At 43.2% G+C, this 14,657-nt stretch overlaps 1 protein-coding gene and 1 pseudogene across 3 annotated transcripts in view; one reads left to right on the top strand and one right to left on the bottom strand.

The window, feature by feature from the left end:
- The first annotated feature begins 128 nt into the window (after positions 1 to 128).
- Positions 129 to 14,657, top strand: part of SYT9 (synaptotagmin 9) — a 188,041-nt gene continuing 173,512 nt past the window's right edge. For all 3 annotated transcript variants that reach the window (XM_029915010.1, XM_029915009.1, XM_029915011.1), the window contains exon 1: positions 129 to 460. In XM_029915010.1, coding sequence (XP_029770870.1) covers positions 316 to 460 — 145 coding nt within the window. In that variant the 5' untranslated portion in view covers positions 129 to 315. The remainder of the gene's footprint in view (positions 461 to 14,657) is intronic.
- Positions 7,489 to 7,856, bottom strand: LOC115272009 (annotated as a pseudogene).

The raw sequence follows: 14,657 nt of genomic DNA, 5'->3' as shown, positions 1-14,657 counted from the left end.
GGCCGCGAGTGGCGGGCGGGGCGCCGGGAGAGAGGCGCGCGGGGCTGTGCGGCGCCACCTCCCCTCGGTGCCGGGGGAAGGAGGGAGGGACGGAGCGGACGGGCGGGAGAGAGAGAAAGCCCGACCGACCGGCAGCCGAAGAGCTGCATGCAACCGGTGGGAGGCCGGGCCAGCCGGGGCTGGGGCTCGGGCCGTTTCTCCGCGGCTCCCTGACGGCGAGCGCGGACCGCCCGGAGGCGGCGGCTCTGAGCTGGCAGGCGGAGGGTTGTCTCCCGCGCCCGCCTGCCCGGCTGGGTCCGAGGATGCGGGGGGGCGATGCCCGGGGCCAGGGACGCGCTCTGTCACCAGGCGCTGCAGCTGCTGGCCGAGCTCTGTGCCCGTGGGGCCCTGGAGCACGACAGCTGCCAGGATTTCATCTACCACCTGCGGGACCGCACCAGACCCCGGCTTCGCGACCCAGGTAAGTGCCGCCGCCGCTGCTGGGCGCGACCGGAGGGCCCAGTGCTGGGAGTTGGGGCCGCGCAGGGGCCTGAGGCAGATGAGCGACGCGGACCGGAGGAAAGGGGGGAGGGTGGCCGCCGACCTAGAGGGGAATCAGGAAGCGGCTCGCCGTGGCCTGATTCTGGACCCTGGCGGGGACCCGGGTGGAGACTGCCGCGCGGAGGCCGAGTCTGGGGGGACTGGGGCAGGGTTGGAGGGACCACGCCCGCCACCTGCGCTCCGGTCGCCTTCGCTCCGGGGGGCGGCTCCCGAGCTCTGGGCTCCGCGCTCCACTTCCTGGGCTCTGCGCTCCGGCCGAGGGGAGGCCGCGGCCGCTTCTCCGCCGTGGGAAGGGGGACAAGACCGGAGGAAACTCTGGGAAGTTGCGAGTTGGGGACGGCCCCGGCTGCGGCTGAATCCCACTGGGCGCTTCCCACCCTGTCTCCGGAGCGCCCATTTCCCTTCCCCGGTCTGGGATGGGAAGGGCGGGGCGGGGTCTGGCGCGGGGCCGGCTGCGGGGAGCTCCGGGTCCTGGGCAGCCCGGCCTGAGACCGTTCCCGGCGGGTCGTTTGGCGTGGAGGTGGCCTGGGCCTGGGCGCCCGGCGCCACCAGCTGCCGCCGCCGGCCACAAACGGGTCGGAGGTGGGCTTGCTGGTCACGGCTGGGGCACCTGCAGTTATCCCTAGTGAAAGTTGCACAGCTCCTAACTTTGGAAAGTTCCTTTAGTTTGGCATTTGACCAATTAAGGTTGGAAGAAGGACTTTTAGTGGAGCCATTTGCTTTCCCTGAGGGCCCTGGGTCTCCCACATTTCATCCACTACTGCTTACTGGAAGACATAGTCCAAACGTTTCCTTGAGATTCTTCTTACCTGGAGAAGTCATCTTCTCGAATATTCCCTTGACTAAATACACAAAAAGTATGCGTTAAAGATGGGATGAGAAAATGGCCTTTCTCCCGATGTTCCTGTGTATAAATATTGGAAATGAGCTATTGCTTGCAAATTATCCAGTACAAATTTACCTCATTTTAAGTCAATCTATTATATAAAAATCTACTTGCACAAAGGATAAACTAGAGAAATTATTTGCTTTATAAAGAGATACACAGTGAGCCTGACTTACATAGCATTTCCATGATAGTATATTCAAAATGGGTCGGTGGGGTGAAGAGAAATCATCTGCCAAAAGTTTATATCAGATTTTCCCTACTCAGAGTCTATTTTTCTATGGGAAAAGAAAGATTATTGTTCCCCGTTGCCTGTGGTTACACTAAGTTTATCAGGTAATCACTAATGTGTTATTTCAAAGTGCAGAATTAAGTCAAGAAATACTGTTGATCCCAAATGATCTCCCTGGAGGTTCAATGCCCAGCCTTTGTGTGGCTCTCTGCTGGCTGTGATGTGCTGCACAGACCACAGATACCAGTGAGAGCTGCTTGTTTCGTGAACTGGGAGCCCTAGATGATGTCCTAAGTGGGGAAAGTTCTCTTCTTAAGCCATGGGAAAAAGAAAATTATTTAGCATGCTTCCCCCGGAGCACGTGTTAGTGTTGAAGTGTCCCACTTGCCTGTGACTGTGCCACGAATTCCCATTGTTATCCCACGTAAGTCGTCCCCTTTGGCTTCATAAGAGAAGATGGGCGAGGCCTCTTGCTGAGTCTGTGTTTAACACTCCACATCTTTTTGGATGATTTTATACCTCTGCTTCTTTTAATACAGAAGCTGGATCCCATGTCCTTGGGCTTTGCTTGACCCTGCACTGGGCCGCCCTTGAAGAAGAGTCACAGAAAAAAAAAAAAAAAAAAGCTCCTTGTAAGAAACAAATCTGATAACTTGGCCAACAAGAAGCCACAGTTAAGAGATTGCCTTGCTATTCCTCGAGTTTCTAAAAGTGCTATGGTGCCTTCCTAACTAGGGCGCGGTGGTTTTTAGGTTGCCCATGCCACTCTGGATCCTTGGTTTGAGCTGGAAGTAGCTGCTCGTGAGGCCGGAGTAGGGCGCTGTGAGCATGGGGTGAGAGGAACTGAGGCCACAGCCCGCATGCAGGGTGCATCCTCTCTCCCTGGACCCTTCAGCTCAGGCCAGAGTCTCTCTTCACTTCCCTCTTCCTCTCCTTGCCCATTTAAATTCTTATATTAGATGCATTTATCTCCATCGCTCTGAAGCTGTTTGATGGTCCGAACCAAGAGTGGCTTTCATTTGGAGCCCTAAGAGCTGGCTGGAGTAACTGCAGGGCACAACACTGCGCGTGGTGCCCTTGCGATTATCGAGCGCGGACCAGAGTAAGCATACACACTGGCCCTGGGGCACGGGTCCCCGGCAAAGTCTCTCCGTAAATGGATGACTTCCTTTTCTGCAAAGGGACTCAACTGAGTCCGATGTGCCAGGTTTCTCTGTCCATTGTCCATCCATGCCTACTCAGTGGTAGGTAGATTTTTCTCAAGCTCAACCGGGAACTTTGGTTTTAGAAGAAGAAAACAGGTATCGGTCCCTCTGGGGAATTATGCAGAGGGACACTGCATCTGGGATATTCGTTCATTATTTTTAGAGATGGACTAAGCCTGGGTCACAGATCAGTGGCCATCCAGAAGGGCTATTCCCTGCCGAGGTAGTTGGGGTGCTCCGATGTGGAAGTACAGCACCTAGCCTGCCCTGACTTGCTGTTAAGAGAGGATTTGATGAAAGTGCAGTGTTAAAAAGTAAAGCTGAGTCACATTTGGATCTGGAATGCCTTGCCCAACCTTTCGTCTGTACCAGCTGTGAAAGTAAAGTGCTGATCTTTAAGCTGAGTGTGAACATTTTTTTCCTATAGAGAGCAGTTAGAATCCTTCTGTTAAGTGTCTTTATGTTGTTTCATATATTGGCGATGTGGGACATAAACTTGCAAATCCCAGAGTGCAGCCTTCACAGCAGAGGGAAGAGCAAGTACAAAGGTCCTAAGATAAGGGCGTCCTTGATGTGATTCAAAGAACAGTGAGTTTAAGGGTGGCTGAAGAGAGAGAAAGATTGAGAATGATGGGAAATGTGGTTGTGGTTGAGGGCCGGAGGGAGAAGATCGTGTAGGGTCTTGTCAACCAGCAGAAGGACTTTGGATTTTGCTCTGAATGAGAAGGAAGGGGTTGAGCAAAGAAGTGGCAGCACTCGGGCTCTTTGCTGAGAAAATGCTGTTGAAGATCCAGGGCAGAGACAGAGAACCTTACCTGGAGGCTGTTGTAGTGACACAGACAGAGGGGGGAGTGGCTGAGCCAGCGTTGCTGTCACTGAGGTGTTGAGAAGTAACTGGGTTGTGGGCACATTTGAAGGTAGCAGTGCTGGGATTTGTGGATGGGACGGATGTGCAGGTGGGAGAAGTGGAGTTAAAGAAGACTCCAAGGCTTTTTGACCTCAGTTAACTCCATTTACTTCAGAGAGGTGGAGGGGGAAGGAAATGAGGGTCCTGTATTATTAAACAAATAGTTTTTTGCACATGTTAAGTGTGTGGTGTGTCTCAGGTCAACAGTCACCTGAGACATAGATGTGTTTTTTATCATCAACTGGTCTATGCTCACATTTTGTAACTGGACACTTCATGCTCTCTCCTCAAGAGGGCCAACTGATTGTAGGACAGCGTTTATTATTAGAAGATTTTTCCTGGTATGGAATGAGGAGTTCTATTGAACTTCCACTCATGGACCTTGGTTGCACTTTTCTTTTTCCCCCAGTTCAAAACATTTGGTTTTTTTTCCTTTGGCTGTAAGGAGGTAGAGATTTTAGTTTTTTTCTTAACCTCCTGTTTCCACATCTGGACAAGAAGCGAGGATTGGGTCATGTAATTTCTAGGCTTTAACCACCTTTTATTATTTTCCTTGCAAGTCTTTTCTTTAGAGTGCCAACTGCGTCCGTGACAAACTCTTTATGTAGGTCATTTCATTTATTTCTCCTGACGTCTTCTAAGACCTTGCTGTTCCAAGTGTTCATCTATGGACCAGCAGCATCAGCAGCATCTGGGAGCTTATTAGAAACGCAGACTCTCAGGCCCCACCCAGACCTGCACATGAGTCTGTGTATAAACACGATTCTCAGATGATTTATAGGCACATTGGAGTTTGAGAAGCATGGCTAAAAGAGGTTGGTGTATATGAATAAACTGAAGCTCAGAGCTAAACTAGAACCAAGACCATGAGTTCCATTGGGAAAGGGTTGAGTCTAAGTCAAAGTAGCTTCTTAGGTAAATACATCACATATACTAAGAATCTGAGAGTTACTGTCAATGAAAATTTCTTAGGTCTTTTTCATAAGAGCCCCCTTCAGATCTACGTTGTCTATTGTATTCTTCTCTAAAGGATTTAATCTCTAATTGTGGGTTAAATTCTGTGCAGTTGTAAAGATTCAGCTTAGTTTTGGGGTTATGCATCCTTTTTGTTCAGGATACTGGTTTTACATTGACATTCCAGCTTTGTATTTCGGGAGATTTTCCTTCATTTGCTGGTCAGGGTGTGAAGGAGAGCCTTATGGCTTATTGCTAGTGAGTCCTCTTTTCAAGTGGACATTAACCTCCTTAGGGAAGGCTTTTTCTAGACAAATGGTTTTCAACTTTGGCTTCACGTTAACAAAATTTAGGGAGCAAACAAATAAAACGAGCTACCAACGACTGAGCTTTACTCTAGACAAATTAAATCTGAGTCTTGGGGGGTGGGGCCTATTATCAGTATATTTTTTAAGTGCCTCTGTTGATTCTAAAGTGTAGCCAAGTGGAGGACGACTGTTGAGACCATCAAGCACAGGTTGAAACCAACTAATCTGCTCAGCTCCTATTTCTTTTCTGAAGAATTAGGAAAGATGGTATCGAAAGTCAGGGTCGTTGTTGCCGGTTACCACACACATCTACTGATTCTTATTTTCTTTTTATAATATTGCCTCAAATTTTTATTTTGAGGTTTCTATAAAAATCTAATGAGATGCATTATGTTCACCCAACTTGGGGGGGAGGTAGAATGAAGAAATATTGAGAAAATTGTGTCCAAATAGTATTTCATTAAAAGGCCAGAATATGGAACCCTCACTAATGTCACCTTGTACTGAATTAGACTGAAATCATTTATTAGAAGATGAACATATAATAATTAAATATAGTTTCTAAGGGAAAAGTTCAAAATAATCAGCAAGATTAAATATCAGTCTTATTAAAAATTTCAAAGATAGTCAAAAGAGAGTTAACCTTAGAGCACTAGAGTTTTATGAATAGACTTTGGGTTGATGATGCACAATGGGATTAATTTTTAAAAATTAATGTTAATTGCAATCAGGAAATAGAGAGTCTTCTAAGGAATGGGTGGCATATTGGTTGCACAATATGTGAAGATAATTTGCATTTGCTTCAGTGACATTTGAGGGCTTCTTCATAAATATTTTATTTAAACAAGTGTGTTTTCATCTCTGTGGGATTCTTCTGCATGGACCAGTGAGTGGTTTAGTCATGAGGTAATTATCAAGAGGGAAAAACAAAAGCAAACTGTGGTAAAGGCATCACAGGCAGCCCTGTGGCCAGCTGCCTCTTTCAGAATAAACAATCAAAAGTACAAACTTTTTGATGTGGGCTAACCTCTCAAGGAGAAATTAAGCCGACACCTAAGGGAAAACACCTAAAATTCCCTGTTCTATATAGAGCACAGGCATTGCTTTTACGGTGAAAGCATATCAGCACTTTTGTGTTTGTGTGTGCACATGTGCTTTCCTGTATGATTGACCTAAAAAAATTCATAATGTCTTCTTGACTGAGTTACTTGAAGGACCTAACAAGTTTACTTGCTGAAGAGCTCAGTGAGAGGCATTAGTGGGAGAGCAATCTCACTTTTAAATGGATAAGTATGGAGTATACTTTTCTACTTTCTACATGAAATCACAATTTAAGCCATAATGTGCATCACGATTATTTTCTTTTCAGTGTTTTGTTGGGGTTAGTTCTAGGAATGGCTTTAAACCAAAGCAAACCCTTAATGACTAGGTTTTGCAGATCTCCTTGAAATATTCATGTGTCCTTGTGCATGTATTTTATCACACAAAAACTTTTATATCAATATTGATGGAATTGCACCTGAAGGGGAAAGTAAAACTCACCCAGGAAATCAAGATGACAAAGTGAAATAAAGAAAGACCTTTAGAGTCAGAATCAGATCCTGCTCTTAATACCTTTATGACTTTGAGCAAAATATTTAGCTCTTCACTTTGTTCATGTCTTAAAACGGGAGTGGAAGGTTGCTGCAGCACCGAGCCCAGACTAAGTGCTCCATAGATTTTGGTGGTAGTGGTGTCATCTGTGCATGCTGCTTCTCAGCTGTGATCCCTGGGCATGCATATGTTTTAGGCATTTATAGTCACTCACAGACAAAGGTTTCCATTCTCCTTTTTTTGGTATGCTTAGTGTTTATCACTGCTTGTATGTCCCTAGGTGATCTCTGTGTCTTAGTTTCCTCATCAGTAAAATGGGTTGCCAGTATCCAGATAAAATATAGCATGCCCAGTTCAATTTGAATTTCAGATAAATAATGGGTAATATTGTATGGGATAGACTCAGATAAATACCTGTCATTTATCTGAAATTCAAATTGAACTGGGCATCTTATATTTTTATTTGCTAAATTTGGAAACCCTATTTTAGTACCTATCTCACAACGCATGTGAAATACTTACCATGGTATCTGGCACATAGTAAATGTTCAATAAATACTAACCGTTATTATTATTGTATTTTGTCCATGATGAACAGTCATTATTGTACAATTTGTATGATGACTGTATATATTCCAAAGAGTAGGTAAATCTTTTCACTTAACCATGCTTTTTGGCATTTCTGGGTTTTCATTAGTATACACACTATTTTGTATCTATACTATCCTACTCCCTTTGGGAAGATGTCTTTTCTTGTTTACTGCCCAGCCAATGCAAAGGAAACTATTTTGAAGCCCCAGGGCCTTGGGGCTTCGGCAGGAGGTCACCCTGACAACAAAAGAAGAGCTGGTGGAGAGGCCTCATCAGACCTTCCACTTGGGGTGCAGGCTGTTGGGGTGGCTGCACTTCTTACGGCAGTCCATGGCAGGGGACTTCTGCAGAATGCAACTCTTGTGGTTATATTCCTGGGCCAGTTGGTGGTGGGAAGACTTGATGATGCCATCCCATAGCTGAAGCTGCAAGTGCAGGCCAGACTCTTTCTGATATTGTGCTCTGAGAGAGTGCGGCCATTTTCCAGCTGTTTGCCCACAAAAATCAGATGCTGCTGGTCAGGTGGGATGTCCTCCTTATCTTGGAATTTGGCTTCAACATTCTCAATGGCCTCACTGGGCTCAACCTCATGGATGATGGTCTTGCCTGTCAGAGTCTTCGCAAAGATCTGCATGTCTTTATCTGCCACCAGACTGCTGCCACTGACCCGCTTGGCTACCTCCTTGAAGAGGAAGAAGTGGAAAATTTCTTAATGATAAATTATCAACAGGAGTTCAGATTGTTTTCCTGTAAATTGTCAACCTCAAAAATAAAATCTCCCAGTTATTTTACCAGCAAAAGATGGACTATTCAGGAAAGAATTGCTATGTGGGACTAACAACCTGTGACAAAACCATGGGAAGTCTGGAGAAGAAAGGTACACTTTTTTTGGAGAAAAGGGAGAAGTTGGGAAAGCTGTTACAAACTAAAAGTCCACTGGAGTAAACTGGTAGCTTCTCATTGGCTGAGCCATGGAGTGGTGGGGGATAGGAAAGCATGTCTTCCCCAGCTGGGATAGTAAAGTAGTATCCGTGTGCAAGGTCAAGTCCATTTCTTCCTGTTGGGTCTGCAGTGTTAGGTCATGGGAGCTCCCCTTCCAAAACCTCCTGACTCCACTTTAGTAAGGTTTTCCATTATTTTCACAAGGTCTATGCCAACCATCCCTGCTACATAGCAACAGCAAATCCACTAGCATTAGGTAGTAATAATGTGAAGAAAAACCTGCTAATTTAACAGGTTTTAAGTGGTTACCTAGTTGTTGTTTCAATTTGTACTTTTTTGTTGGTGTTGGTGAGATTGAATATTTTTAATATTTTAAACCTACTTTTATTTCTTACGTGAATTTTCTGTTTAATCTCTATCATGTGGCAGTTTATTTTTTGAGAATTGTAATGTTTATCCTACTAATTTGCATTCGTTAGAATATAAATATTCTGTCAGATCAGCTCACAGAAGGATTAGTTCACTGTTCAGTGAGTGAGCTCTCCTTATCTGACTGCCATCAATCATTACACTAGACTGCCTTTAAAATTTTTAAGGGTGCATTAAAAATTGGGATTCACTGTAATATTCTTTTTGGGGGGAAGGAGTTGAGCTTTAATTGAACAATGTTGAGAATTTAGAGTTTCTCACTTTCTGCCCATAAAGGTAAAGAAAAAAATCAACACATTGTAACATTCTTTCCTATTCTATGTGCTGCCTTTATTTATGTGAAATATGAAAAAAATTATTGTGATACAACTTGGATCCCTTTTTCTGTATGTTTTCTCTCCCTCTTTTCAACTCTTCCTCCCCTCCCAGCAATTATGAAGCCTTTACTCTAGCTACACTGACCAGATCACTCTTTTCTAATTGTGATTAAGTTAAATTAAGAAAACATTGAAGTGCCTCGTAATTGCCAGGTACTAAGTTAGGCATCAGTAATTCAAAGATACATTAGACATGGTTACTGCCTCTATGTCTTTGAGATAAAACAATAATTGCAATTAATAAAATGAAGACAGGAAGAGAGATATACGGGAAACAGTGCAGAGGCTTGAGTGGATCTGCAGAGGATTCCTAGAGAGGTTAATTCTTGGGCAGAGCACTTTGCCTGGAATATGTGGGAAGGACATTCTAGGAATTTATAAAGGTCCTACATCAGGAGGAAATGGATCTTTGGTAATAATAATAAGTCGAGTATGTATTGGGACTGTTCTAGTAAACACTGGTCATATTGTATGCCATTGTCAAAGTCCCACTGAGGACTTGGGCTGGAATACTCTGATGCAGAAAGCTTAAAAGAAATATAATTTACTATGATGGGTCCAAAGGACTCATTCTCAGCAAAGTATTCCAGGAGACTAGGATGGCGAGGTTCTGTGAGTGCCCATCTCTAAGTTGGTGGTGATGATACTTTTCTTGTCCAAGGTAAGGTCTTGATAGATTGGAATCACTGAATGAGAGATCCCCTATTTTAGATCCCTAATCATGTGACCCTGAAACCCAGATATAATTACTTCACATAATTGTACAAACTGCCTTTAACAAATTTAGTCATCTGGTTCAAACATCTGGGCTCCAGATATCATTTCAGACTATGCCAACAGTGACGTCTTGCTTCCTTGCCTACTTACTTAATAATGGAAAAGCAACGTGTTCAGTTGCATTGCAACCACACAGTTGTTTTCTCTAATGTTATAGGGCCCAGGAGAGGGTAAGTATGGCAGGCCTGTCTAGTGCCTACCAAGCCATGCTGCAGAGATGGTCTTTATTCTGCATACAGGGGCTGCCAAGTACTGGACACAGTTTGTTAAAATAATTGAATTGGTGGCACCTGGGTGGCTCAGTCGGTTAAATGTCCAACTTTGGTTCAGGTCACGATCTTGCAGTTCGGGAGTTCAGGCCCACATCAGGCTCTGCGCTGACAGCTCGGAGCCCAGAGCCTGCTTTGGATTCTGTGTCTGCCTCTCTCTTTCTCCTTCTCCGTCTTTTGCGCTCTTGTCTCTTTCTCTCTCAAAAATAAATAAACATTAAACAATATATATTTTGAATTGAATGCTCTTAGGTGGACATACACCCTCCACTTTTCTTATCTTCCCTTCCCCCTCCCCACACACATAAACTTTACTCATCATATTTATAGGATATGCCTGACTACTGAAGACATATCCGTTTGAATCAGCTATAACACTGCAGACTTACTGAAAAATTTTAAGCTGAAAATTAAGGTGAGTAGATTTATCTCCTAATTATATCCCTCTGGAGACAGGATGAAGGTTGATTGGAGAGATTATGATTGGAGATGCCATGTACTTACTCATCAAATGATTACTGAGTATCCCCTATGTGCAAGGCTCTGTCTAGGCACAGTACATAGCTAGATATCTAGATACAGTATTGTATACATAATAGGGAACCAAACAAAATGAAAAGCTTTCCCTCCGGGCACTTACATGTTGTTGAGGGGAAAATGATAATACATAAATAAGATAGCTAATTGCATGGTATGTTAGATGGTAATGAGTGCTAAGGAGAAAAATAAAACATGGAAAGAGAATAGGTATGGGGACTGAAATGGCATCAGTGAGAAGCTGATGTATGAGTAAAGATCAGAAGGATGTGACAGGAACAAGGCATGCACGTGTCAGGGGAAGAGCATTCCAGCCAGATTTAAAGCTTCTGAATCAGGCACATGCCAGGTATTAGCCCAGGGCAAGAGAGAGACATGTAGGCTGGAAAGTGATAGCAGGATGATCATAGGGCCCTATGAGCCATTGTAGTGAATATGACTTTTACTCAGAGTAAGATGGGAAGTCATCAAAAAGTTTTAAACAGAGCAATGATTGTATCTGACTTAGGAATAGGAAGGATTACTCTGATCAGGCTGTAGAAGAGTAAGGGTGGAGTCAGGGAAAACAGTTATGTGACTGCTATAATAATTTATGTGAGAGATAATGGTGACTTGGTCCAGAGTGATGGCCGTGGAGGTGGTGACAAGTAGTCAGATTCCAGGTAGAGCTGACAGGAGTTACCAATGGATGGGTGTCGGTATGAAAGACAAGAGGAATCTGAATGGCTTCCAAGATTTTGGCCTGAGCAAGGGAGTAGAGTTGTAGGAGAAGTAAATTTGAGGGGAATGATTAAGGGCTCAGTTTTGGATGTATTAAGTTGGAAATGCTAATTAGTGAGTCAAGTGAGGCTACAGATTAGGAAGTTGAATATAGGAGCCTGGAGTTGGGAAAAGATAGCTAGACTGGAGATATAAACATGAGAATTGTAGGTATAGAGATGATATTTAAAATGACTCTGGCTGAAATGATCTAGGAAGACAGGAGAAAAGAGGACCACCAGTTCTGGAGGCCTCCAACACTAAGGATGGAGAGAAGTTGAGGAACCACCCAAAGAAGACTAATAAAGAGGGACCAGAAAGTCTGAGAGTGTTGACCTGAAAGCCAAAATGAAAAGTCAAGGAAAAGGTGTATCAACGAGGAGGGGATCCAAGTCATGTCAGTGCTGTCATTAGGTTAAGTAGAATGCCCACCATATATAGTAATATAGGGGTCATTAGAAATAAGGTTGACAAACAGTTTTGGTGGAGAGGAGGCTCCAATAAGAGCCTGATTGGAATGGCCTTAAGAGGAATTGACTGGCAAAAGTAGTAGTTGGTGAGGAAAGCAAGATCAAGGGTTTTTTGTTTTTGTTCTAAATTAATGTGATGGAAATGATCTAGTAGAGAACAAAAATACATGATGTAGGACAAAGCAGGAGAATTGTTGGAGCAGTATTCTTTTCTTAAGTTTATTCATTTATTTTGAGAGAGAGCATGTGTGTGAGTGGGCGAGGGGCAGGAGAGAGAGAGAGAGAGAGAGAACAAACAAACCAGAGAACCAGACTCAGGGGTCGATTCCATGAACTGTGAGATCTTGACCAGAGCTGAAATCAAGAGTCAGATGCTTAACTGACTGAGCCACTGGAGCAGTATTCTTGAGTGAGTATTGAGAAATCCTTCGTAGGTGCTCAAGGAAGAAGTCTAGCTTGCAGGATATACATTTAGAAGCCATCACAGAGCTTAAATGTCAAGCTAAGACATTAGATGAGCTTACCAAGGAAGTAGACAACTAGTTAGAGGTTAGGAAGATGAACAGGAACCAACAAAAGAGACTGAAAAGGACCAGCAAATACAATGGGAGAAAAATCAGGAGTCTGGTGACCTGGAAGTGCAGAAAGTATTCCTGTAAGGAAGGAGTGATCCTTTATGTGAAATGCAGCTGATAGGTCAAGTACGATGAGAACCAAGCACTGGTTGCATTTAACAGTATGGAGTTTCATTGATGACCTTGAACTGAGGGATTCTGAAGGAGTTGTGGGCAAGTGGAGTTCGTCAAAGTCTGACTACAGTCTTTTCAAGAATGAGAAAAGTTGGAGAACATACCCTACATTTTTGAGTTTTATTGTGAAAGAAAAAGGAGGAGAAAATAAGATGTAAGATGGTTTTTAAAGAAAGGAGAAAATGATACATATTTGTTTGCTAGAGAGAAGTTAAAGATGATGCAGAAGATGTGTCCTCAGGCAAGGGAAACAAAAGCAGAAATAATCTATTAGGACTCTAACAAAATAAAAGATTTCTGCATCGTGAAGGAAACCATCAACAAAACAAAAATGCAGCCTACTAAATGGGAGAAGATATTTGCATTTGATATATCTGATTTTGATATTGACTCATATTTTGATATATACAAAGTAGATGAAGAAGAACTTTTGCAACCCAACGCCAAAATACCAAACAAAATAAAACTGAAAAAATCCACCATAATCTGATTAAAATGAGCAGAGGACCTGAATGGACATTTTTCCAAAGAAGACATACAGATGGCCAACAAACACATGAAAAGGTACTGCATCACCCATCATCAGGGAAATGCAAATCAAAAGCACAATGAAATATCACCTTACACCTGTCAGAATGGATAAAATCAATAAGGTAAGAAACAACAAGTGTTGATGATGATGTGGAGAAAAAGGAACCTTCGTACACTGCTGGTAGGAATACAAACTGGTGTAGCCATTCTGGAAAACAGTATGGAGGTTCCTCAAAAACTTATAATCAGAATTACTATATGATCCATAATTCCAGTGCTTGGTATTTACCCAAAGAAAACAAAACTACTTAGTTCAAAAAGATATATGCACCCTTATGTTTATTGCAGATTTATTTACAATAGCCAAGATATGGAAGCACCCCAAGTATCCATCCATAGATTAATGGATAAAGAAGGCATAGACACACACACGCACACACACACTGAAATATTACTCAGCAATAAAAAGGAATTAAATCTTACCATTTGCAACATGGATGGATCTAGAGGGTATAATGCTAAGTGAAATAAGTCAGTCAGAGAAAGACAAATACCATATGATTTCATTCATATGTGGAATTTGAGGAGAAAAAAACACATTAACGAAGAAAAAAGAAAGAAAAAACAGTCTTAAATATAGAGAACAAAGTGATGGTTACCACAGGGGAAATGGGTAGGGGGATGGGTTAAATAGGTAAAAAGGATCAAGAGTACACTTATCATGATGAGCACAGAGTAACATAGAGAATTGTGGAATCATTATATTGCACACCTAAAACTATTGTAACAGTATATGCTAATTATACTTCAATTTAAAAACAGAAATGAAATGATATACGGGATTGAATTACCTGAGTGATGTGCTTGAGTAGGTGGGTTTTTCAGCAGTTCATTCAGTGTTAGGGAGTCAGGAGTCCTGGTGGGCAGATATGGTTTGGAGATCATACAGAAGTTTGTCTTCTGATTGCTCTTCCATTCTTAGTGAAAAAGGAAGCAGCAAGTTTATCAGCTGGGAGTTAGGATGGTGTAAGAGGTTATGCAGATTTGAAAACAGGAGAGGTGTAAATGATAGTCCAGAAGATGGGAGAGTAAATGGATCAGGGAAGTACCATGTACTTGCCGGGAGATGTTACGGGCCCACTTGAAGTTAGTGACCATGAATTTGAAGTGATATCCACCACCATAAGCATGACCATTTTCCCCACCACGTGCACTTGTATTTGTGCAGGCATGAAGAAACAGGAGTTACGTTTAAGCAAGATTGTGCTGATATATGACAATGAGAGAGTGGTAAAAGAGTTGAGAGTGTACAGAATGGAGGAATTGGGACGATCAACTCTGAACTCTCATCTGAGTAAGGAGGGGAGTGTGGACATGTAGAGGCAGGAAAGGATGGGAGATTTAGAGGATTATGGGTCCTCTGGTGTGGGATGATTATTGGGAGCACAGTGAAGAGGAGGGGCTGTAGTTTTTGTTATTAACCAGGTCTGGGATATGATTGTGGAATGAGACCCTACGGTAGGCTGAAGGAAAAGTCATGGAAGGAGATAGGGGCAAGAACAGAAAGACCGTGGTTTTGGAAATATTGAATTAACCACAAG

Source organism: Suricata suricatta, chromosome 11, assembly GCF_006229205.1.
Source record: "Suricata suricatta isolate VVHF042 chromosome 11, meerkat_22Aug2017_6uvM2_HiC, whole genome shotgun sequence".
Taxonomy (NCBI): Eukaryota; Metazoa; Chordata; class Mammalia; order Carnivora; family Herpestidae; genus Suricata; species Suricata suricatta.
The sequence above is the reverse complement of the archived record's forward strand: the minus strand, read 5'-3'. Positions and strand labels throughout refer to the sequence as shown.